The 27,136-nt window shown below is 41.0% G+C and overlaps 1 protein-coding gene and 1 long non-coding RNA gene across 3 annotated transcripts in view; one reads left to right on the forward strand and one right to left on the reverse strand.

Annotated features, from left to right (window-relative positions):
- GLRX3 (glutaredoxin 3) overlaps positions 1-20,068 on the reverse strand; it is a 32,165-nt gene extending 12,097 nt beyond the window's left edge. Inside the window, exons 1-4 of one of the 2 annotated variants that reach the window (XM_038411149.2) lie at positions 19,830-20,068; positions 11,151-11,259; positions 6,326-6,400; positions 5,419-5,620 (exon numbers count right to left, since the gene is read on the reverse strand). In XM_038411149.2, coding sequence (XP_038267077.1) covers positions 5,419-5,620; positions 6,326-6,400; positions 11,151-11,259; positions 19,830-19,894 — 451 coding nt within the window. In that variant the 5' untranslated portion in view covers positions 19,895-20,068. The remainder of the gene's footprint in view (positions 1-5,418; positions 5,621-6,325; positions 6,401-11,150; positions 11,260-19,829) is intronic. The other variant, XM_038411148.2, reaches the window with a different exon arrangement.
- Positions 20,069-20,835: 767 nt separating this feature from the next.
- LOC119859090 lies at positions 20,836-22,938 on the forward strand. Its single transcript, XR_005294098.2, has 3 exons — positions 20,836-20,970; positions 21,519-21,739; positions 21,863-22,938. It is a non-coding gene; the product is annotated as an uncharacterized LOC119859090 (long non-coding RNA).
- Positions 22,939-27,136: the final 4,198 nt, after the last annotated feature.

Below are 27,136 nucleotides of genomic sequence, written 5' to 3' on the forward strand. Positions count from 1 at the left end.
TGCCAGCACCAGCATACTATAGATTTTTCTATCCAACCAACACCACATTCTATCTTAAGTATCTTATCTGCAGAATTGGACTAACTACTAAATTAACCTCTCTTCAATCTAAGTTACAAACTCAGGCAATCCTATATACAACTGCAAATTTTCACTGATAATCTAGGTTTTAATACATAAATCTGTACTATGTAAGTAAACAGAGCTCACTGTGTATTTTTCATAGAATGTGTGACAGCACAAAATCTGTGCAAGTTTGAAAAATATTGTATGATATTACAGTGCATGGTTGTATAATTAGAGATTTTATGCAAAAGCACCCAGGAGTCAAACTGTGTGTGTAATTTTGATTTAAGCTTTTCCTGTTTTTTTGAGCACTTAACTATGCAATCTCAATGATCACTTAATCTCTTATTTTTAAACTTGGTTCAGTCTCCTCTGTCAAATAATGAACCTCTGCCTTTGCCCACATACACATTCAGTACACTTCATTATGTTGTTAAAATTAGCCTCACATGCATGTACAGATATAGCCTTTACAAGCTCAGCACGCAATTTGCAAAAGCTCATGCCTAGCTTCCTGTTTTGATACAAGGGGTGTTATAAAAATTTCAAAGTTTCAGAAAGTTCTCAAAGAAGAAGGGTCAAAGTGAAAACTTTTACTTAACCTACACTATAATAGTAACCGTCTCCGACACTATTATTATGAAAACTAAGACATTTCACCGTCATATTGAGTATATACAATTTAAATACAAAAACACTAAAAAATTGAGATTTTTTTTTAAAAAAAAAAAAAAAAAAAAAAAGTCCGAATCTATATTCTCCCATCGGAGTGAATTAAAAAAAATGTATTTACTTTAAATTAAATAATTTTTTCTCTGCAAAAAAGCCTATTTAAAGTTACATTTGAAATTAGGACAACCTAAGGTAAGACCTAAACTAGAGTTGTCACCCATCCAAGTTTTTCTAGGGCAATCCAGTTTTTGGCATCTGTGTCCAAGTGTTTTAAAGAAAGTTTAAAATAATGTTTTAAAGGAAGTCAAACCATGGAATTGGTGGAGGTCACCGCCTAAGCACCTGGAACCAGAGTTCGTTCAAGCTTCTGATTGCAATAGCTTCCTCTGCAGGTAGAGAGAATATTTTCTTCATTTCAATTTATTCAACTAGTTCAGTCCAATGACTAATTCATTTGAAATTGGGAAACTGATTGGGAGCTGAGAAAGCAGGAAAGCTTGGCTTCCTCTTTCAAGCTATGAATAAAAAAGGAGGTGAGAGAAGATTACAATTTCTAGTCCAAAATTTCGAACAACATGCTGATCAGAAACAATTAGGTTCAATACACTAACTACAGATAATAGCTTCTTTAATTAAGAAATGTATGGATAAACTTTTTTGTTCTTCTGTATCCAGCACATTTAAAGTAGTTTTATTTAACTAATAAACTTAAAAGTGCTGTTTGTATATTTAATTGCATTCCAAATTCCATCCAAATTGTGTTCTACACAAATGACATATAATAAAGAAATATCATTTGCCATTTTCTAACACAATAAAAAATGTAAAAACTAAACATCTGAATAAGTATGTTAAGCTATATAGTTGCTTAAATAAATGTCTACAGATACAGTAGATGCTCTGGTTAGCAAAAAAGTACCAAATTTAGTGTAAAGGCTACAGTTGGTTCCAGATCAACATTTTAATGGTTACTAACCAACGAGAATAAACTTTTCTTTTCGAAAATAAAAAGTACAAATTCAAAACAAAATTAACATCATTTATTTAAATCAAGTTTTCCTTCTTGCTGATTTAAATCACGATTAAAATCTGTGATATAAATCACTGATTTAAATCAATTCCCTGTCTCCCATTCACTGTAACATACTGGGGAAAACCAAACTGTATTACAAATGTTTTGCAAAGCAAAAACCACATATTATAGCCAAGGTAAGAAATTTATGAGTGACAGAAATAAGATTGGGAAATAATATGCTATTTGGAATAAAGACACAGGTGCTTAAACTATCTCAATTCTTTATTGCATATGAAATATGTATGATGTGTGTGCAAATACTTATGTATGGGCTTGTTTTGTTCATAGTAGGATTTTAAGGTGCACACATAGTTGTACAGTTAACATATGTGGGGTGGAGTGGGGGGTGTTGAATGTTTAGTTTGTTACTTGTTAAACCATTTCTACCTTAACCCATAGGTGCTGGAACTAGGGGTGCTGGCTTGAAGTGGTTTCCATTATATACTGGGTTTACAGTTTTATTCAATGGCTCAGCACCCTCACTATAAAAATTGTTCTAGCATCCTGCCATTACGATCTTGTGAGACTTATTAATCTAATTAAAATGTAGCAGCATTATAGGAGTTAATAAGGAAAAAGACATCAGATCAGATGTTCATATTGCATGAACCATCTCTCCGCCCATTTACAGGATCCTGCAGACCATTTAATCAACCATTCATAATCCTGTAACATTCCCACAGCACTCAACAGTTGTTCATATGTAAAAGTGACTTTTTAATTATTTTCTTTTAATACAATTAGAAGTTGGAGGTGGAGCCAATACCATGTGACCAACCAGCTCTCCACATACAACCAAGTGATCCATAGACAGAATCTGAAAACAGCTTTATTAAATCTCTCCCCGCCAATGCAGAATTGTTCCTTATAGTACACATTATGTAGTGTTTTGTCTGGTCTTTTTAAAATCCCAAACAATGGTACTTTCCACCATTACTTTCCTTTCAAGTTAAGCTATACAAGGCTATATAACAGTTTAAATAAATATGTATAAATTAGTGTATCCTCCTATCAGCAAAAAGAAGCATCATATTTAGCATAAAGGATATATTTAGCTGTAAATCAACATGTTTTAAATGGTTACCAACCAATGAGACTCAAACTTGCTTTAGGAAAATAACTAAAAAATACAAATGCAAATCAAAATTAAAATCAATTATTTCAATCACAGTTTCCTGCTGGCTGATTTAAATCCTAATTCAAATCAATTACTTAAATCATTTTGATTCAAAGAAATCCCCTCCAAACAAAGTGTTTTGCCATAGGCAGCAGGTGGAGCTCCCCCCCGGGGAGGCTAGCCCCCACCTCTATCCCTTCCCCCCATGCCGTCCCCACAGCCGGTCGGAGCCCTGAGACTCCCCCTCTTCCCCCCGAAGTCAGAACCACAAGCCCTCCTCCCCGCCTGGAGGAGCCTCAGGCTGGCCGAAGCCGCAAGCCTCTCACCCACCCCGGGGAAAAGCGTCGTAGAAGACACTTTTGATACATCCCATGCAGGTTCCATGGCAGCTGAGGAGGCAGTTATGTGCTGCCTCAGCCACACCAGAACCTGTATGGGGCATAATAAAAGCAAAACCTTTGCCGCCAAACCCCACAAGTGGGGGTCCGGCGCCTATTATACCTGCTGCTCATGTGTTTTACTAATATCCAGATATTATGGCTGGGATTTACTAAGGAGTATACAAGGCATAGGTGCCCATCTCCCACTGAAACTCATCGCTTCCAACCTCTGTATTCCCTCATTAATTTTGTAATTCTACCAAAAAAGAGCAACAGTATTTGTCTCGCAAGATTAATTCCTTATAAATACAGGCTATTGCTCAAAGTTACCTCCTAGATGTTTACTGATGTCTTATTCTTAATATTTATTCTATTATTTTATTATAAATAGAAGACAGGCATACGGAATATTAATTTACAGCAGTGGTCACCAACAAGTTGATCGCGATCTCTGGCCGCTGAAAGTCTGGCAGTGCAGCGGGGCTGCCACTTAGGCATGCTCCCTGGCTGCCCTGGTCCTATGCACTCCCGGAAGCAGTCAGCACGCTCCAGTGGCCCCAGGGGAGGGGGGACAGGGGTCTCCGCACGATGCTCCAGCCTGCAAGCACCGCCCCTGCAGCTCCTATTAGCCAGGAATGGGGAACTGTGGCCAATGGGAGCTGTGGAGGCGGTACCTAGAGAGAGGGGCAGCACACAGGGGCACGTTGCTTCGCCCCTTCCAGGAGCGGCATGGGGCCAGGGCAGCCAGGAAGCCTGCCTTAGCCCCACTGCACCACCAACCGGGAGCCGCCTGCGTTAAGTGCCACCTGACAGGAGTCCACACCCCAACCCACAGCCTTGAGCCTCCTCCTGGAGCCAGCACCCCATATCCCCTCCTGCACTCCAAGCCCCTGCCCTAGCCCTGAGCCCCCTCCCAGAGCCAACACTCTGCCCCAGCCCGGAACCACCTTCTGCACCCAAACTCTGTCCCAGAACTTGCACCCCTCACCCCTTCCTGCACACCAATCCCCTGCCCCAGGCTCAGCCCGGAGCCCCCTCCCATACTTCAAACCCCTCAGCCCTAGCCCAAAGGCCTCGCCCCCTCCCAAATCCCAACCCCCTGCCCCAGCCCAGTGAAAGTAAGTGATGGTGGGGGGGAGCGAGTGACGGGAGGGTGGAGTGAGCAGGGTGGGACTTTGGGGAAGGGGCAGAGTAGATCTTGGGTTGCACATAAATTCAGAAAGTGATCTTTTGCATAAAAAGGCTGGAGACCACAGATTTACTGGCTCACCTCTTGTTGAAAACTGGTACCATGTTGTTTTTACTTGAGTCTGTTACCTCCCCTAGCTGACCACAATTTGTCAGCTATAAATGTCAGTAGCCCAATAAGGTTGTTACCCAACACTTTTGATACTCCAGAAATCATGTTATCAGCACTTGCTTTTTTTTAGTTTTATGTTCTAATTTTCCCCTCCTTACAATTTGAGATGCAGAGTTTGGATACAGGAGATGGTCTTGTGGTTAACACACTGGACTGTCTCAGGAAATCTGGGTCTTCTTCCAAGCTCTGCTACAGATGCATGCGACTTTGGGCAAGTTGCTTAGTCTTTCTATCCCTCTGTTCCCTATCTGGAGCAATGGAATAATAATACTGCCTAACTTCATGGGGGGACTGTGAAAATAAATTAGTGTTTTGAGGTGCTCAGATACTTTAATGCAATGGTCCACAAACTGTGGAGGTGTGCCCCCCCAGGGTGCAGAGGAACGTTAGGGGAGGCACAGTGGGGCCCAAGTCAGTTCCCGTGGGGGATGGTGAGGGAGTGCCACCCAGCCCTGCTCCACCCACAGCTCTGCTCCAGCTCCTCCTCCCAGCCCCGCCCCCAACTGCAGCCCCAGCCTTGGCCCTCTTACTCCCTTCCACATCTCCCCTCTGACCTCCCCTCCCAGAGCTGCGGTCCTGGGTTGGGGGAGGGTGTCATGGACAGGGGTAAGGGAGCCATGACCCAGAAAAGTCTGGGGACCTCTGCTTTAATGATACATGCCACAAACAAACCTATAAATAAATCCTGCCACCAATCCCTACATAAACAAGCCCTGTTACATTAAATAAAATTTCAGGAAGTCCTTACCACAACGAGGCTCCTGGGGAGATCCTTTTATAAACACCATGCAGGGTGCAGCATTGGTCAATTTCTTTAGACGTAAGTTGAGGTCCTCTTTTGCATTATCATTAGGGCCAGCTGAAATAGTACTGCTAGATGCATGGCGCTGGACTTTTTTGGTAAGCTCTGGGGCATGGGCACCATCTAATCTGTCAATTTTCTGAGAATTCTAAATAAACCAAGAGAGTAGTTCAGTTAAGAAGCATTAACTAAAAGCGGTCTTTTAAACTACTAAAAATTGGAAGTTTTAATGTATTCCAACACTACATATTATAGGTTTTCAGATAAGCAGGCAGAATGGGTTAGCATCCCTTTACCTCTTTAATCCCAGCAAAATTCTAAAACTGAAACTACTCTGTTGGCCATAGCATTGTCTGTACCTAGAAGTCTAGACTTCTTAAAACTTGTTATAAACAAAAAAAATTATTAACAAACACAACCAAACGTGCTATTTCTACTGGATAATCACCTTTTAATTGTTCAGAAGCATTACACTGAATAATTCAAACAGAAAAGTGAATGAATCGTGAACCTCACTAGACCAAGCCTAACACAATACAAGAGAAGAGTCTTATGTATCTCAGGTATTGTAAAGCCATCTATGAATTCCAAGGCATTTCAAGGAGGTTCTGAAATATTAAAACTGGGTTCCATAATCATTTCTGTAAACTGGCCATTCTTGTGCCCAGTAAACACACACACACACGAGACACACAGACTGTTAACAGCTTCTACATTAAGTCAACATTAAGAAAAGGGAGTTCTGTTCTTTTTTTAGCACTGAAAAAAAAGAGTAGAATGAACGTTTACTAGTACTGAACTGCTGAACTCGACAGACATTCATGTGAGTGATATGTAATCCATTTTCTCTTACCTTAAAAAACAAGAATGTTGGAACAGAACTAATTTCATATTTTTCAGATACTTCAGGCACAGCTTCAGCTTCCAGCTTAAAAGTCAGAGAAAACATGGTTTTATTTTCATAATTTCCTTTAAAGTTTTGATTGTGCATGTCAATCCTTTTTTACTGTTCTTCTCAGCATTTTATGTTTAAAAAGGAGTTTGACGCAAAAGTTTGTACGACATTTGCATTTAAATGAGACTCAGTGGGCTGGCATGTCATCCAGTGAGCCTGCACAGTGTCAAAACAGGTTCAGGGGTTTTATTTTGTTGCACATTTCGAAAGATGCCTAGAGGCTGTGAATAAAATTTTTGGTGCACTAGTGACCTAGTAAATTTTCAATGATATGCAGCTACTACTATATTGAAATCCATAAATCATTGACCCCAGTTATGTCATGATTACAGTGCTTATTTTCTGCCCACAGCAATTCTTGCTGTTTGCTCTATTGACTAATTTCAAGAGGCAGTACATCATGACTGACATTTGCAGCCTTCTGCAAATTATGAAGCAAAAAGGAGTATTTCTTCAATAAACTATTGATGTCTGCTAAATTTTACCTTTTAACTCTTGCAAAGCTGCTGGATTCTAAGTAAAAAGCTTGTTAGATTATTGGTCCAGAAGCTTGGTTATCATTAAAATGCACATTTGAAATTCCAGAAGATAATTTTTTACCAGACAAATATAAATCTTTTTATTAACCATATCTGCTGCATGCATTCTGTCTCAGATGCTGACTTCAGTGACAAAGTTATTTTTGGGGTTGTTTTTTGTTTGTTTATTGTAATAAATGTTGATTTCCTGTTAGCTCTGAAGACATTAAGTGGAAAAATAAAGGTATAAATAACGTGGTAAAATAGTGAATATAAATACATTTCAAGGACTAGTAAACGGAAACCCTGTGATCCCACTTACAGATGCACAAAGCCTTGCCAACTACTCTTTCTGCAAACTGTACACTGAAACTTTATCAGCAGCAACTGGAAAACCATTCAGGGTTGCTGATTTCTTGTTCAGAAAATTAACATTTCTAGAAAATGCAATAATTGGCTATTCAGTTTCTTGCTCTCTCCATATAGTGTTTTGAACATTTTAGTGTTATTTGTAAAAGTAGGTTTTGGTTTGTTACACCCATAAGGCTTTTAATCTTGTTAAAACTTTGCATGCAAGGGAAATAATTTTACACTTGCTCAACATCCTGTAGGCCAGGGCTAGGGAACCTCCAGCCCGCTGCCTAATTTCATTCAGCTCATGGCAAGTCTCTGTGCCGCGGGCTGGAAGCCCCGAGCCTCAAGCTGCCCCCCTCCCCGCATGGGGCTGGTGCCACAAGAACTGGATTGCCCTGCTGTGGGGGAAGCTAGGTTTGCCAAGCTGTTAAAAGTCTGGTTGGCTCTGCACAGCTCCCGGAAGCAGCCGGCATGTCCCGTGTGATCAGAGAAGCTCCGTGCACTGCCTCCGCAGCTCCCACTGACTAGGAACAGCGGCCAGTGGGAGCTGCAGGTGCGGGCAATCCACAACCATGCAGAGCCTTCTGGCTGCGCCTCCGCCTAGGGGTCGGAGTTGCTGAATGCTTCCAGGAACAGCGTGGAGCCAGGGCAGGCGGGAGACTGCTTTAGCCCCAGTGCACCTCCGACTCGGATCCACCCGAGGTAAGCGCTGCCTGGTCAGAGCCTGCAACCTGAATCCCCTGCCCCAGGTCGGAACTCCCTCCCGCACCCTAACTCCCTCCCAGACCCTGCACCCCCATCCAGACCCCAACCCCCACCCACACCCAAACTCCCTCCCAGAGCCCATACCCCAATCCCTTACCCCAGCCCTGAGCCCTCTCCCACACCCTAACTCCCCCCCAGACCCTGCACCCCAACCCCAGTCCTGAACCCATTCCTGCACTCTAAACCCACTGGTTCCAGCCAGAAGCCCCCTCCTGCACCCCAAACTCCTCATCCTCAGCCCCACCCCAGAGTCCACACCCCCGGCTGGAGCCCTCACCCCCTCCCACACCTCATCCTCTTGCCCCAGCTCAGAGCCCCCTCCCACAACCTGATCCCCTCGTTTCTGGCCCCAATCCAGAGCTAGGGGAAGCCCCAAGCCTCAGCACCCCTCCACAGGGCTGGAGCTGCAAGCACTGGCTCGCCCCGCTGCAGGGGGAAGCCCCAAGCCTCCCCCACCACCACAGGACTGTGTGTGGCCCATGACTGATTTTTTTTGTGGGTCCATGGCCCCTAATAGAAAAAAAGGTTCCCCACCCCACTGTAGGCAATCAAAAAAATGAAGGTTCCAGAGAAGGATCAACGATCTTCTCTCTCTAAACATGGGCCTGATCCAAAGCCCTTTGAAATCAATGGAAGTCTTCAGTGGACTTTGGATCAGGCCCCATAAATTTCTCTTGCTCTCAAGTTAATTCTTGTTTTGGTGAAGGATCAAACCTGACAAGCAGTCATTATGCACTCAGTGATGTGAGCATCGTCATCAAGTAGACATTCAAAATTTGCTTCTCTCAAACATACTTCTAAAGATTTCGGGAAAATATGTGAAGGGAATGGAACTACATCTTAACTTTATGAACCACAGCCTAAAGAATAAGCCATGACTGGCATTCTGCCAGGCTATCACACAGAGATTTTTGAAAATGGTTTTTAAATAAGCTCCTTTAGGTTCTACCTGCAGCTTTTGATTGAATCATAAGATTGTTTGATGCACACAACAGATCTTTACAGTATCTCCCTCAGCTTATTTATCCTGTATTTGGCCAAGCAGCACCAGACTATGACCTTTAATTTTGAGTCTTCTTTCCCTACTCAAACCACAGTCAAATCTCTACAAGAATTAACTGAGAAACAAAATCTGTCAATATATTTCTATTTTCTGATCTCCTGCAAATGGATCAATTATTGTTACATGGTACTGAACTTGTATTCCTTTTTCTTTTTGTGGCTCATTTCTAGCCATCTTGATGCTTTTGTTGCACTTTAATGAAGTTCATTCACACACAACTTCTTTTATAAAATTGAATTTGTTATTGGTCCATCCACCAAATTTCAGATTATTTTAAGATACAGAGAACACCAGTCATATTTTAAACCTCTTGGCTTTGTTAAAATTAAGATTTATTCTGTGGTCATCTTAAAAGGTCTGGGGCACCTGGTATTGGCCACTGTCGGCAGACAGGATACTGGGCTGGATGAACTTTTGGTCTGACCATATGGCCATTCTTATGTTATCTTTAAAAAATTAATATAAACTTGTGTTTAAATACTGCAGCCATAATTTTAAAATCACATTTTAAAAGGTTGCTCAAGATGTTAATCAAGTTTTGATTGTTATAAACAATGGATTTTAAAACTGATGATGTGACTTACAAGTCACAATTAGAAACCCACATCCCTGATTAGGTACTTAAAATTAACTTGGTAGGTTAGCTAAATTGTTACTGAATGATCTGAAGTTAGATAGCTTGGCTATCCCAGAACATGTGACAAAGTTCTATGTTTTTAATTATGAACCCAAAATATTAAATTAGTACCAGTCAGAATTCAAACTACTGAGTCAATAGACTTATTCAAATCTGTTCATAGCTTATTTTCTTTAACATCTTGCGTATTGTAGTCGGTGTGTATTTACAAGACAGTTGTAATTTTATTTTGCAAGATATTGCCCAATGAACCATGCCATTAAAATAAATATTCATTAAAGGTGCACAGTCAAGTGACAGCTGAGATTTCAAAAAAATTTGGCCTACCATAAACTACAGCAGCACTAGAAGAGCAACAGAAACAATGTATAATATTTTGAAAATTGATGTTTTAGAATACTCTAATTAAAATAGCTGTGTAAATTAATACGATTAAAAACAGATCTATCTTTCTGCTTTACAAAAGGAAATGCCAAACTGTGAGATGAGTCATTAAAAACACACAAAACAAAAAGGCTGTAAGAAATCAAATTAAAACACACACGCGCAGCTGGTTGTTCCATTACTCCCTGCCCTCATAATCACAAAAATGTCTCATTAACAAGAGAAAGTTGTTTTAAAATGAATGACATGCAGATCTAGTGCATTAAATTTTTTTTTCCACAGTGATTCTATTCCTGGGATATGCAGATGAACTCACAAAAACATTGCGTCTCATTTACTTACTGTTCAATATGCCATACTTAGAATGACAACATCACACAGACTTAAATTTATCTTTCTGCAAAGCCTATGAAGATTATCGTTCACCCTTAGTAATGGTTGGAAAAGCAACTAGAGTATCTAAACGAATCCAGAGGAAAATCTACTTGCCTAACCAGCAGCATCATTGAAACAAATCAAAGCTCTAGCAAATCTTAAAAGAGCAGTATTGCTACCTTAATCTCAGATCCCTGGGATTAAAGAGATCAGGCTATTACATAACTAATTACAGAACTTGCGTGGTGAGTCATTCCAAGTCACATCAAGTACGCAGACAAACTTAAAAACCTATTTACTAGGTGAAGTAACATATTCTATTAAAGTGCATTAATACTGCATTTTTAAATGCAAGAAGATGCAACTAACTTGTTATTTAAATCAGCAATACACCATGAACTTCACCACAGTTCAATTTATGCAATTTCTGACACTGACTCATGCTGAAGTTGAACTCATTAGGATTCAAATCAGCATGAAAGCTTTGGTTTCCACCCCACAGAAGTCATCGGAGAAAAAAATCCGTTTCTGAAGTTCATTTTATGTAGAAATGGTCCCTTAGTGTTTGACTTTAGTTTGCATTACTATCTTTAAAATGGCCTTTACTATCTGGACATGAAGACTTACCTTCACAAACGTAACTTGTGAGTGTTCCTTAGCTAACTCAGCCATGACATCGTTCATTTGAATGCACTGAGGAGCCCATGGTGCCCAAAAATGGACAACTACAAGAGACCTATGACAAAACAAAAATACAGATATATTTTAATAGAAATAAGACCATTTTTTTGAATAATGGAATTTTGATGAAGAATAACTGACTACAAAAAGCATGATTAGTTATAACAGAACAATGAAATATTATATGAATTAATATACATTGAAGAATGTAAAGAAGATAGAAAGAGTAGTACTACTTTGGATACAGAAAAAAAGAAAATAACGGATATAAAATTAACTCTTACAGTAAATAACTAAGTTATCCACTCTAAGGTTATCACAACTCACAAGAAAAAAACAAACAAACATACTAAGAGCACAGAAAACATAGGGATGAAAAAAATTGCATTAAAAAGGAAAAAGTTACAAAGCCTTGCCCAATTTTTAATGTTTTTAGAAGAATGGTGGTTAGAGATGTTTGCTGAAAAACAAACATCACTGGTAAGATTTGCAATATAAAAAGAAGAAAGAATAAAATCACAACAGAGTTACAAGGAGCTTGACATTTTGCTACCCAATTCTAGCAGAATGCTGCATCACACACAAAGAATGAGCAACAACTGAAGCAGGCAGAAAGACCTCAATTACTCACTGGGGGGGGGGGGTCACACACTTTGTTGCCTCTGTTGGCTGAGCTTATTGCACACACCAGGGGCTCCTTCCATCTCTTCATTACCCCCTACAAGCTCTGTGTGCCACCCGCCGATCCCCCTCTATTTCAGGGACTTGTTGCAAACCCCCTTCCCCAGCTCTTCCCATGCCAGGGGCTCTCTGCCCTTGCATTCGCCCATATCTCAGCATTCCTCCCCACCACTCTTATTCTCCTTTGCTCTCTCTTTTAGGATGTCAACAATCTAAAACTGTATTACAAGGATAAGCAGAGCTAAGGGCTTGTCTACAGAAGGACTCTTATTCCAGAACAAGCATGTCTATACATAGACTTTAAATTTATCATGTTACATCCAAAAAGAGAAAATACCATGAAGTGGATTGTCAAGCCTCGCAAGCTCCGCCAAAAAGGCACTGAAGGCACTAACGATTACACTGACAAAACATTTGGGTTTAACAAATAATCTGGAAAACACACAACACACTTCATTGCTTCTATAAACCAACTTCATTTCATCCCTCCCATTCTCCTCCACAAACTCCCTGTGCGCCACCTTCCCACTCACCTCAATTTCAGAGACTCCCTGCAATGCCCCCACACATCCCTTCATTCCAGGGGCTCTATGTGAAAGCCCTTCCTTCCCCAATAAAGTCCCCTACATTTTCCCCATGCAAAGGGTCCTGTGTGCTCTCTAGGCCCTCCTCTCACCATAGCAGGCTTCCACATGCACATGCCAGGGGCTTTGCGTGTATCCCCATTCCACCCTGCCAAGGAATCTCTGTGGCTCCCATTTCCCCCTCCCCCATATCAGGGCTCCATTCTCCCCCCCATGCCAAAGGCTCTGTGTGCACACCTATTGTTACACCCCAATGACCCCTTCTCCCAGTTCTCTGTTCTTCTTTCTCCCCCCGAGCCTCTCGTATTCTGCAAAGAAAACCTCCACTCTCCACTCACACATTTTTAACCCTCCCCAAAATGCTTTACAATGTTTGCAACAGTGTTAGCCATATACAATGCTAATCTGCCTTCCCTAAAAACTCCCTAAGGGAGGGCGGACCATTGGGGTGTAACACTATTCCTCCCTCAGAAGGGGCCCCCAATTGGCCTTCCTCACCAGAAATTCTGTGTGCTCCCATACCAGTCCCCCATTCTCCATTTCACCCATTATAGGGATTCTGAATCCGCCCATACAAGGGGCTCTATGTACTCCCTTCCCCATGCCAGGGTCCCCAGTTCTCCACCCACATATGCCAAGGGCTCTACGTGACCTCACTTCCCTCATTAATATTTCTCTTCTTTCTGCCTGAGAGGCCAGGTCTACTCTAGGAGCCCTTTATCAGTATAGGTATAACATTTCAACAACGAATTCCTAGCGCAAATGCATCTTTTATTGGCTACGCTGTGCTTTTCCCAGTATAGATTATTCCTGTCACCCTTCAATTCTCCCCAGGGTGAAATAACCCAAGGTACAAGAATTAAATTTAGAGAGGACAACAAATAAGAAGGAAGATGAGGAGTATACAAAATAATGAATGATACAAAAATGAAATTCCCTCCCGCCCCACACACACACAACTACCCTTTGGACTCAAAGCCACCAGACATCGGGCCCAAGAACTTGTAGGTTTTAAAAAAGTGGGCATGTACATGGATAAAGAGAACATTCAGAGTTATGTCAGCCAGTAAGTTTAACAAAAAGGCATATAAACCCTCATATTTCAGGGCATAAACTAACTTCTAACTAATGAGAACTAGGAAGAAACTTTCTCTGTGGGCCGGTTATTCATTAAGGTTTCTTACACCTTTCCCAAAAACATCCACTACAGATCACAGTCAGAGATCTGCTCCAGTATGGTTATTCTATGCTTTACTATTAGCTTTCTTAAACTATTTTCAGCAGAATAAGTGAATAGTTAAGGAGGATTAATATAGCTGGACAGGATAATTAATCAGGAATATTAGTTCCAAATTCTCTAGTGAAGAATTACTACCCCAGATAAAGGACTTCTCCCTTAATATGGATTTCTGAGAAATACTATTGATATCAAAGCTGAAAAACATTAAGATGTCTGTGATATATCCGAAATGCCAATGAGTTCTTAATAATACTCTGAATGTATAAAAACCACAAGACATGCCAAGCATTATGCCACTGAAAGCTATACAACAATTTATAATTTTATTTTGTAATAGACAAAATACTAACTCGTTAAGGAATTTTAATGATTACTGTGTCGGCAGAATACATCTTATTGTTTGACATTTATATTAATACCCAATATAAAACATCATATGTGCAAATCTATACAGTATGTTCAAAACTGTTCAATACTCCAACCCTAAACTGACAGTTATTATTTATATTACCATAGCGCCTATGAGCTCTAGTCATAGACCAGAACCTCAATGAGCTAGAAAAAAAAAGACACAATGTTGTGGAATGACCCATGAGCTCACACAGGACCCGACTGGAGTCAATGCAGCTCATGCAATTTCAGCACAAGATCAGGGCCCAAATAGCGAGTATAAGTACTAATGCTTAAAGCCAAGGAAAGGTAGTTTTCCTTTCCAACATCTGCTACTCGCAGGTGTATACAAACACTAAGAAGAGGAGAAAACCATAATCACTACTTCCATGACTTTACAGCAAAAGCAGAAGCATTACCAAAAAAAGATTAAAAATAGGAGTAACTTGACTTCAAGTTTCTGTGCTACCACCATATTAGTTTTGGAGCAGCATACAGCACAAAGTGTTCTGATCCATTAAATTATTAGAATTTGTTTTCTAGAAATTCAATTTACAATGCAGTTGTTCCAGTCTGTATTTGCAACAACAATCCTATGCTTGTTTGGACACCATAAGAAATCTCTGAAACACGTGGTGGATCTTGATCTGCTAAATTGTAAGGGAAAAATGAAGTTCTTCAATTTAGTGTGTAAAAAAAATAAATAAATCAAAGAATAAAAGATGTATAGAGCAATATAGCTAGATACTAAACAATGTATTAAGCCCAAAATACTATTTAATAATTTGATATACTTTCTTTCCCACTACTGAAGCACAGCAGAGAATTCATTCTTTCCTGAGCTGCCAAGCAGAATTTCCCACATGTCCAATTTAAATTACTCAGTATGGTAGGGGTACATCTTATCAGATGAGTGTCACTTTTGTGAGCAGTACAGGAGTAAGAACCACATGGCTGAGTAATTCTAGCCCCTTTGAATGGAACAGTAATTATTTGACAAGATTATCCTCAACCATATTATTAATATTGTTTTAATTAAATGTGAACTTAATGAAAATATTGTGAAAACAAAATGCTTACTCTCCTTATATTTTATTTTTCTGTGAATTATTTTTGTTTTAAACAAAGTTGCAATTAATCTGCCTTTCAGTTACTAAACTTTTTAGAAAAGCATGAGACAATGGCAAGATAGAGTAACTCAAAACATTGGGGAAATCAAGTGGGTCAACTTCCTGAAAGTGCACCAGTGACTCCAGATACAAAGTGCACACTGGACTCAAGGCAGTACATATTTTGACTCTACTGTCATCCAGAGATAACCAGGAAACTTTTTTTTTTTTTTTAAATAACATGCGTGTCCTTCATAACTTCCTTTGCCTTGCTACAAAAAAAAAAAGTATGCTTTATGGGGATGACCTATAATATTGTTTTAATATTGGTTTTGGTTTTGTTATTTAGTCTATTTTATATCACATCTGTTAGTTTAATTGATTCCAGATAAAAATATAGATATATACACCATGTATTGTCTACAAAACTTTTCGGGCATTCACTTAAGGCCGAATACTGCAGCTACAGCTTCCTCTTAAGTAAAGGAGGGGATGGGAGGGCGTTATGCTTGAGAAAGAACTGCAGAACATAAAATATATGTATTTTGTTCCCTATATTCCAGAACTAGTACAGAAAGTGATGACACAACATTCTCCAAATAGGCAGTTCTAAAGGTGATGGTTCCATCTTCCATTATAATGCTATTTACATTTGTGTTTACCATTGTACTGTGCTACAATAAACAATCTTTAAAGTATAAATATTCAAAGTCACTTTCTAACATAGCACAATTTTTTTTCCAGCACACGGTGTCACCATTTTAAAATATCATTTAGTCAAAACTAGAATTAAGATGGAGATTTATATGACTTCTTAATTCCTGTTATATCATCATACTAACCAACAACCATTTTTACCACTCCAAAAACAAAGATTTAATTAAAACTTTTCCAAAAACATATTATGAAGTTATGTGGTTATTCCATAATATAACTGGCCAGTAAATATAAATATGCATAATCTAATAACCATTTAATCTGTTTCATTAGAATGTTTATCTTTTGAACCTTTTGTGAAATCAACATTTTCCAAAATGTGTTGTTTTGTTCAACCAGTAACGGTTCAAAAAGCAACTGAATTAGTAGTACAAGGCTATGTCTACACTAGAGACCTTACAGTGGCACAGGTGTACTGATGCAACTACCCAACTATAAGATCTCCTGTGTAGTCACTCTATTACAGTGGTTCTCAAACTTTTGAACTGGTGACCCCTTTCATACAGCAAGCCTGAGTGCGATCCCCCCCCTTACAAATATAAAAAAAGTGTTTTTAATTTAACACTCTTATAAATGCTGGAGGTGAAGTGGGGTTTGGAGTGGAGGTTTACACCTTGCAACCCCCTGAGGGATCATGACGCCCAGTTTGAGAACCCCTGCTCTATAAGAATTGTACAGGTATTTGTTCTATCAAAAAAAATTTTTTTTTTTAGGTTAGGGAATCATTTCTATTAATCCTTAAATTTTCTCAGAATTTTGCTGTAAATTTCTCTAGCAAATTGTCTGTTCGTTTAGGCTATAAGCTCCACAGAGAGGGGATGATTGGCTAAACACAAAGGAGATGTATGCTCAGTGCTGCTACACTTAATGCCTAATGGGGAGAAAGGGAGGGAGTGGTGATGATACCCCCATTACATCCAGTATCCCACTGCCTAGAGCACAGACCAAAATGTAGGAAACAAGTTTAATTTCCCACACCGCCTGATTTGGAGCAAGGATTTGAAGTTGGGTTTCCCCTGTGAGGGCACTAACTACTGAGCTATTGGATAGAAGATGGACACTGCTTCCTCCCTGGCTGTCTTGTATGAAAATCAAGCATGCTCTGAGCATGCCTCCCAGATTAGGCTCCACAGGTGGGGGAACACCCAGTTTTGAATCATACCAAGGCTTTGGTGAAAGCTAGATGGCATCAAGATTTAGACAGCTTTTCATATTTTCACTAGCAAAAATTTAGATGCCTAGGGAATTTAGGCATCTACAGGGCTAGGCAACAGCTGAGCAGGGGTCTAAGGATCTAAATTATGGACTCTGGTGCCTAACATGGTAGTTTGGCATGTAAATCCTTTTGTGGATCTAATCCCATGTTTTCTTCTATTTTGTACAGTTTCAGACACACTGCTAGGCATCAATCCTGCAAGCCTATTCACATGGGCTGACTTTTTCTCCACAAAGAGAAAGAGATTTGCTCATAGAAATCATCTTCCAGGTTTGTGTTCTCGAAAAAAGTCTGTTAATATAATAAATATGCTGCCAGAATTGAGTTGAAATTGTTCATTTAAAACTCAAGTTTTCACATAGCATGTAAATAGAGAAAAAAAACCTATTTGGGGCTGTGAGACACCAACACAGTTACCATTCCTGTTCACTGTGTGAATGTATACATCCCCATTTTAAGATTAATTTTAAAGATCCATTAACGTAACATAGAACAACATTTCTCATGTCTTCAATCTAAAAATCTCATACAACTGTACAAAAATTAGAACAGCACTAGAAAGATCAAATTTGCCCCAAAGTTTAGATTCTTTAAAAAAAAACTTTTACAGAAACAAAACAAAACAAAAGCAAACTTGAAATCAGTTGTTTTTAAACACAAGAACATCCCCTTGCAATGTCAGCAGTCCAAACATTTAGAGCCCTGCACGGATACAAAAACTGTATCAACATCCAATCCGCGATCAGCAAAAATGATCCGCAGATGTGGATGTCTGCGGATATCTGCCCATTTGCAGAGCTCTATGAACATTGCAGCGAAGTGAAAATAACTTCACTGATTTTCCTTGTCCAATCTAAGAAAGTTACAAAAAAAACCCCTTAAAAAATAAAAGTGTAAACTGGATTTCTAAATTATTTCAATTTAGTAACCAAAAGGTATTATTAATGTAAGGAAATAAGGTTGAAATATGACTGAGTTGACACTGTCCTTTAAATAGAACGCAAGCATTATGACCCTTTTACAGATGTGCAAACTAAGGGCTTGTCTACACTTAAAACGCTGAAGCAGCACAACTACACCACTGCAGTACTTCAGTGAAGATGCTACCTATGCTGATGGGAGGGATTCTCCTGGTGGCATAGACAATCTAGTTCTCTGAGAGTTGTCTTCACAGAGGGTTAGGTAAATTTATCTGCGTCGCTCAGGGGTGTGGATTTTTCATATCCCTGAGCAACACATTTATACCAACCTAATTTCCTAGAGTAGGCCAAGCCTTAGGATATGTCTACACTTAGTGCAGCTGCAACACTGTAGCGCTTCAGTGTAGATACTACCTACGCCAACAAGAGAGGTTCTCACATCAGCATAGATAATCCACTTCTCTGATAGGCAGTAGCTAAGGCTATGTCTACACTAGCACTTTTGTCAATATAATTTCTGTCACTCAGGAGTGTGAAAAAGTCACCCCTATGAGTAACATAAATTACATAGAGAAGAAGCACCGCTTTGCACAGCACTATGACAGTGGGAGATGCTTTCCTGTCAGTACAGAGCCGCTACACAGGAGATCTTACAACAGCACAGCTGCATCCGTACAGCTGTGCCGCTGCAAGGTCTAATGTAGACATGGCCTAGATCAACAGAAGAATTTTTCTGTCCATCTAGTGCTGTCTACACCAGGGATTAGGACAGTATAGCTACATCTTCAGGGTTTTTTTTTCCTCTCCTGCTGGTAATAGCTCACCTTGACTGATCACTCTTGTTATAGTGTGTATGGTAAAACCCATTGTTTCATGTTCCCCGTGTATATAAAAAGAAAAGGAGTACCCGTGGCACCTTAGAGACTCACAAATTTATTAGAGCATAAGCTTTCGTGAGCTACAGCTCATGAGCTGTAGCTCACGAAAGCTTATGCTCTAATAAATTTGTGAGTCTCTAAGGTGCCACGGGTACTCCTTTTCTTTTTGCGAATACAGACTAACACGGCTGCTACTCTGAAACGTGTATATAAAATCATCCTATTGTACTTTCCACTGAATGTATCCGATGAAGTGGGCTGTAGCCCACGAAAGCTGATGCCCAAATAAATGTGTTAGTCTCTAAGGTGCCACAAGTACTGCTTTTCTTTTGCGGATACAGACTAACACGGCTGCTACTCTGAAATCTTCAGGGATGCTGATTTTTTTCAAACCCTGAGAGATGTAGCTATACCAATGTAAATTACTAGTGTAGACCAGGCCTAAAAAGCAGAGTGGGATTAAGTGTTTTGCCCTAATTCACAAGCAGAGCCAGGAAGGGCAAACCAAGTATCCCAATACCCAGGCCAATGCATTAGGCCAGGGTGAATGTCCCACGGGGCAGGGCAAGGAAATGGGGGTCAGGGGGAGAGGAGGTTAGTAACAAAGGAGGTAGGGCAGAAGGGGCAAGGAATTAACGACACCCCCAGGGGAGAAGGCGGCAGGAGCCGGCGGTTAGTGGACCCCCCGGGTGGGGTGGGGGGGTTAGTGACCGCGTGGGACTGGGCAGGCGCAGAACGAACGCGCCTCCCCCAGGGAACAACACCCGCCCCCTCCTTCCCCACAGCCTGGCTCCAACTCCCCGCTGACAAAGCCGCTGCCTCCCCAACACGGGCCGGGCCCCTGGGGCCTGACGCTACCGCACGCCGGAGCCGGCGCCAGCCGCACGTACTTGCCCTTCTGCTGCAGCAGCTCCCGGAAGTGCCCGGCAGAGCCCACCTCGGCCAGCGCAGCCATGGCTAGAGCTAGTCTGTCGCCGGCGCCGCGGCCAGGAGGGGCACGTGCAACCCGGTCGGCGGAGCGCTCCGCCCTCCCTCACAGCGAACCCTCTCTGCCTCCGCGCATGCTCGACGAGGAGGCCCCCCCCACGCACGCACGCACGCACACTTCCTGTGCGCATGCGCGGAAGGTCCGCCCGTTCCCGTGGGGAGGAAGGCGTGGAGCCCGGCTGTCCCGGGAAAGGGCCGGGGCGGGGCAAGGGGAAGCAGCCGGGGAGAGGGCGGCCCGGGTGCGGGCTGTGGGGGGGAGGGGAAGGTCAGCGGCTGTTGAATTTTGCAAAACGAAAGCGGAGGGTGCCGAGGGTTTGCCCAGCGCCTTCCCCCAGCCCGCGTCAGAGCGGCCCGGGGAGCTGGAGTAGTGTGTCTGGTTCTGGGCGCCGCATTTCAGGAAGGATGAGGACAAATTGGGGGACGTCTGGAGGAGAGCAACTCAACTGATTGAAGGACTAGAAAACGAGATCTGTTGAGGGAAGATTTAAAAATAGGGTTTCTTTAATTTGGAGAAGGCAGAGGGGACACGATACCAGTTTTCAAATACATAAAAGGTTCTTATAAAGAGGAGGATGAAAAATGATTGTGCTTAACACCAGAGGATAGAACAAGAAGCAATGGGCTTAAATTTCAACAAGGTTGGACATTAGAAAAAACTTCTTAACTGTCAGGGCGGTGAAGCACTGGAACAAATTGCTGAGGAAGGTTGTGGAATCTCCATCACTGGAGGTTTTCTTTAAGAACAGGATAGATAAACACCAGTCAGGGATGGTCTAGTTATTACGTAGTTCTGCCTTGATTGCAGGGGACTGGACTAAATTACCTATGGCCGTCCCTTCCAGTCCTACGCTTCTATGATCCAGCACTTTCTCCGTCCCCTCATTGTCATCTCCTGTCCAGCTCTCTCCAAAACATACATCATCTCAATGCACCATTCACAGAAGACACTGTTATGTACAGTACATACCAGATCCTTCTATACAGTGAAATATTCACCTCTCAGATTCCAGATGTGGGGAATGTTTCCCGCTTGTCCTGCTTACGGTAATGAGATCTCTCAAATATATGTTAAGACTCAAGAACATTGATCCACCGGTCTACATAAAGTTGTGTAGGATATTTCCAATAATGATATTATTTTAATGCCTCTGTTTTCATAGCCACATTTCTGGACCTGTGTGCATTACATATACACCAACCTGTGTTTTTTTCAGATCAGTACATGTGTAGGTATTTTTCTCTTTGTTGTCAGCATGGAGAGGTAGGGATAAGGAGGTACATCATGGTGCCATGAGGAATGTTGGGGAATGTAGGGAGTGCAACCATGGGAGTCTTTGGGCATTTAGGTCAATGATACTCTGCAATATTTGCGTTTATTCCCTGAGCAAAGCCATTATGTTCTGATTTATTTCCCAATACATCTCAGTCCTTTTGTCTCTCCTGCAGCAACCATTCTCTCCATTCTTGGTCCTTTCCATGGTCATGTTCAGATGGGCTCTCCAAACCCTGCACTTATAGGCTGAAGCTGTAAAGAATTGGAGGATCTTCCAGAACATATCCTCCCTAAACCTCTTATTTCTCCTCCTGATCAGGGTCAGATGTTGAGCAGGCATGGAGAGGGCACCCGACAAGACCACTGTGCCAGAGGCTGCTGATTAAAATATACAGATGCACCAAGAGATTTACAGTCACAACAATCAAGGAAAGTTAGGTCTCAAAACCCCTAAACATTATTCCCATAAATAGGAAATGCTTATTGACACTTTAGCTTTTGAGCACCTCACTACAGCACCACTCTGCAGCTCAAACTATGGTGAGTATAGTCTAGTGGGGAAGAATGGGAGTGTTCTGTTCCATGAAAACTATAAACATTGAATGCCTCTCCCTGGGTATGGGCATAAAGAAAGTGTAATGAATACTGGCATTGTTTTCACAGGCAATGGTGATTTTGATGATATCTCACTCCTGGGGGTGACAAAGTCACAGAGGATCCAGCTGCTACTGGTGTCCCAAAGCCAACTGTGGCCATATACTGCTAACTTGTTTACTGACATGGTGCCAGGCAAACTCATCGTAGAGTGGTCTGGGAAATCTCCAATTGCAGTAAAAGAAACAAGGCTTCAGTAGAAATCTTCAGTAGAGGACTGCAGAGTATCTCTATGAAAGTTTCATTGAGATCTGTCAACAGGATAAAATGGACATTTCTGTTCAGATAAACAAAGTAGTCCACATGCCCTTGCCAAGCGCAGCAAGCTGAGTAAGTAAATAACAGATGCTGAGTCTACTGCTGTTTGTTCTACCTCTGCCCAAGCACAGGACACTAGTCTGATATGGATTGTGTAATCAGACCTCCATACCACTCTTTTTAATGTATTCCCTAATATTTTATTTTGTAGCTTTAGATCTGTAAAGCAACGAAAACTCAATATGTTTGTTTTCTAAAATTACAGGTGGGGTGTGTGCTATTTTTAAATGGGGAGAAAATATGGTGGGAGGGACATGAGGTTTCATGGGGGGAAAAAAAACTTTATAAGGAATATTGATGTACACACTTACTCAAGCATCTTTCCCCCTACATCAGAGGGCTCATCAGCACTCACCTGTCAGAACTTCAGCTCTTTTATGGATTTTTTTAAAGGGGAAAAAAGGTATTTGACTGTGTAGAGTGGCCTGGGACACAATTAAGGCCTTTATAAGACCAAACAAATAAATCTGTTTATTAATGGTAATATATGTCTCTCCCTTTTAATCAAATGGAATCTGACAAAGATAGTCTCTGTCCGCACAACTATTTTATCTAGTAACTGGGCCATTTGTGGAAACTATGACATGTTTCAAATTACTGGAAATGAATATGAGTTAGCAGTGAGATTATAAAATGGCATTGTAGTCCAATGAACTCTTGATGTTTAGTATACAATCAAGTCCCTCATTCCCAACTACAACTATCATTTGGCTAGTGTTCAGTTTACATACTGAATTTAAACAAATCTGTAAAAGATTTCAACCTGAAATAGTGGCCCAATTTAAATCCCCCCAAGATGGAATAAATATTTGAGGGCTAAAGTGATCTTAAACCTAATTCAAAACTGAAAATTAATCCCATGCTATTAAATTTTAGGAATGACTCTCCCCATAACAGTTATAGAAAGGCTGTTGCTTCTCAGAATAAATATCCTCCCTAATTTCCTATGTCTACCACAACTGTTTCAGAGAATTTAAAACCTCATTCTTTAATAAGCTTCACAAGACCTTTTCAAGGTTCATTTGGTAGGCAAAAAACAAGAATTGCTGTTAAAAATGTATAGGCCCATTGAGACATCGGAGAACTAAATCTCCCTAACTTAGGCTATATTTCTGGGCATCCCATATGGAGTCTTTGGCAGCATGATCCCAGGGAAACCCAGGACTTCAATGGCTCCAGATTGAACAACAGGCAGCAGGCCAAATTAATCTGGCAAACCTCCCATCATTCCCAGCTGATCTACTACTCCCCTCAAGTCACACACAACCCAATTACAGTCAGTATCAAACTCAGAGATAAAAAAATTAAAGATGCAAAATATCTTAAAATGGGTAGTTACTCTGGACTGTATTACTATTTTTTCTCTGAGCATGAATAACTCAGTCTATAAAGAATTGTAATTGCAGACATTTACTATTAATAATATTATAGTGCCCTTTGAAGCACTGAAACATATTCCTGACAGACACAGGTTTTATTTTATTATATTCAGGCTAGGAATTCCCCATTAAAAACGAACACAATTAGACAGAATCCTAGTTTTATACACAGCAAGGAATCATCATTTTTATGTGGAGCAGGTAAATACGATGTATTTCTTTTGGCTGTTAGGTCTTGAAACCACTTCCCTGACACAACCCTAGACAAAGACATCATAATAAACAAAGGTACATGTAATTCCAGTTCACAGAGGAGAAGAAATAAAAATCCGGGGAGAAATTCATAATGTTATGGTTAACAATAGCTCAAGGCAGATACATTATATTGTGCACAGAAATACTATTTCTCAGTACTTGTATGATAAAATATGTAAAATTAAACTATATAGATGTAAGGTCTCCTACGTAACTCCACTATTTTTTAATTCTATCCTGTTACTTCCTTTTCCAATTCTGGTAAATTATATGAAGCACTAATAGGAACATATTCACTGTCTTACTCCAAAACACTGTTTATTAAGCATTAATCTGGGAACTCATTTATACAAACCTATTAAAAACAGTATTTTGTTAACGTTTTCAAACACACACAAAAAGACATCTTGATTTTCTGAACTAGTGAGACCACCTAACTGTACAAACCTTGATCGTGCTTATTATAAAATAATAATCACCTTCCACAGGGTGAAAGAGTACACACATTCAAAGACAAACAAGTACTTCTTTATAAAAAATGCTGACTTTTATTGGCTACTTTATTTCCTTGACTTAGGGTCTTGACCTTATATGATACACAGTGGGAGGGGGGGTGATGAGCATGTAAGGAGCCTTCCCCTCTTGCAAGATCCTCAAGGTAGAACTGCAGTTAGGGGAGTCCATGGGCTGCTCTCTCATTACTTCCCAAATAAACTTGATACCCCAAAAGGGGCAGAGATGGGTAGGAAAAGGGTGAGACCATGGTCCAGCCCCCTCTCCACAGCGACACAGTACACAGAATGGTACACAGAGGTTGATAGCAGGGGGCACTCCCCCAGTGTGCTGGGGAATGAACTTGAGGAGGAGGAAAAGGAGAGATGGTGCTGATGGGAGAGGTTCGTGACATGATGGGGATGATGGGCAAAGAGGGTAATCATAGAAGGCACACTATAAATGGACTGGGGGCTGAGTCCACGTGGATGTCAGAGTGTGCCAGGGAGAAGACAGTGGCAATAGTCAAAACGGAAATGACAGCAGAGTGAAGAAATCTTTGTTGACAGATGCTACGGAGGAAGGCCATATTTTGACACAGCCTGGATGTTCAAGGTGAGAGAAAGGGAAGTATCAAAGAGAATATTTGGTTGTGGGTAGAAGCATGGGCTTCAATGACTTGGGAAATGGTCTTGCAGTGCACATTGACAGAAAAAGAGAAGAGTGGGAAGATTCTGGAAGAGAAGGCAGGATTTCAGCTTTAGACATATCAGATGAAATCCTGACCCCGTTAATGTCATAGGAATGGGGAGTCAATTCCCACTGACTTCACTGAGGTCAGGATTTCACCCATTAAGTTGAAGTTCCTGACAAAGCATACAGGATGAGATGTCAGAGAGACAACTGAAGAGGTAGGCTTGGGTGGAAGGAGACAAACCAGAAGCAGAGAAGTAGTTTTGTAAGTCAATGGCATAAAATTGGCAACTGAAGTCATGGGTGGATTGGGTAGATGAGCAGATAAGTGGGAAAGGATGTGGAAAGAGATAAGTGGAGTGGACCAAGGATGGATCCCTATTAGACCACCCTGGAAAGTGGGACAGCTGAGTAGGAGAACCCACCAAAGAAGAAGGTGCTGAAGGAATGATCAGAGAAGTGTAAGAAAAATAGGAGAGGACAAAGTCATCAACGCCAAGAACGAGAAAGGGAGGTCAATACACAAAGGAGGAAGATATGACTGACAATGTCAAAAGCAGTGGCGAAATCAAAAAGGATGAGATAGAGGTTCTGAGGTTTAGCCATGCTGCAGTTGTTAGCTGTCTTGATGACAGCAGTTTTAATGGAGTGGAGACGGTAGAAGCCACACAGGAGGGGATCAGAGATGTGAATAGAAAAGAAGAACTCAACGAAATAGTTGTAGGTGGAATATTTGACAAGTTTAGAGATGAGGAAAGCAAAGAACTGAAGTGGCTGAAAAGGTAAGAGGGATCATAGGTGGTTTTTTGAGGTTGGGAGAGAACAGATCGTGCTTATATTGTGAGGGCAAAGAGCCAGAAGAGAGAGGTTAAGGAAAAGTTGAAGGAGGGAGTGAGAGTAAGTGCAAGGGAGATCATGAGACAACAGGAAATAGGGTAACTGAGACAGGTTGATAGATCAGAAGAGAGCAAAATTACTTCAAAATTAGTAAGTGAAGAGAAGGAAACAGTTGTTGCCCCTTTGGCTGCGTGGTAACTAAAATTCAGAGCTTTGCAGGATGGTTTCCATTTGTATGGGATATCAGTGAGATGTACTCAAGATATTTGCTTAGTGCAATTTATTTATTTTTTACAAAAATGTACACCAGTCCTGTTTCCTTGAATAGCATCAGGAACAAACTGCACACAGTCCTCTTCTGCAGAAATCCAAGATAAGGCACTCCAGCCCTTCTCCTAAGAAACATCTACCTTTTTGCCTTTTCTCTCCAGAGACCCACAGAGACTCCTTCTGTTTGTTCACTCCAACTGCATTCTTCCAGTCTCTGGCCGCTGTGTTTGGAACCTAGAATATCCCATTAGCTCTAGGCTCTTCCATTGGGGCCCTCTGCCTCCAAAAGTGAGACTGGGTCATAAACCTCACACTACCTCCTAACAACACTCTGGGTGGTTACCTGCATTGCATCCACTATTTCTATGCATCCGATGAAGTGAGCTGTAGTTCACGAAAGCTTATGCTCAAATAAATTTGTTAGTCTCTAAGGTGCCACAAGTACTCCTTTTCTTTTTACTATTTCTATAGTTTCTCCTTGAGTGGCTACCTCAATGATTCTTAATAAGAAAGGCATTATATAACAAAGTATAATGGGAGAGGAGGATAGAGGCCAGGACAGATCTTGTTAATCATACTGAAAAGGTCAGCAAGATCTTGCACATGCAGTGGAAAATATACTTTCTAACTATAAGGATAGCTAAGCACTGGAATAGTCTTCCAAAGTGGGTTGTGGAGGGTTTTTTTAACGGGTGAGACAAACAACTGTCAGGGATGGTCTAGGTGTATTGGATCCTTCCTCAGCACAGTGGGATGGACTAGATGACCTCTCAAAGTCCTGTCCAGGCCTACATCTTTATGGTTCTGTGAAACACAGGAGGGAAAAGTTATAGGAGGAAGTCGAAGGTGACAAACAGGTCCTGAGATTGTAGGTATAGTATTCATGAGGTTTTCAAAAGTAGTGCTACTTGACCAAGAAAATGGCAAAACTAAGGTCCTGATCCAAAGCCCACTCTTGTCAATGGTTTCAAGCTCTAAATGAAGAGAGAACAAATTTGTAAATTTGTAAATCGAGGAAGTCCACGTGATCATGAGAGTA

This window comes from Dermochelys coriacea, chromosome 7 (genome assembly GCF_009764565.3).
Source record: "Dermochelys coriacea isolate rDerCor1 chromosome 7, rDerCor1.pri.v4, whole genome shotgun sequence".
NCBI classification, from domain to species: domain Eukaryota; kingdom Metazoa; phylum Chordata; order Testudines; family Dermochelyidae; genus Dermochelys; species Dermochelys coriacea.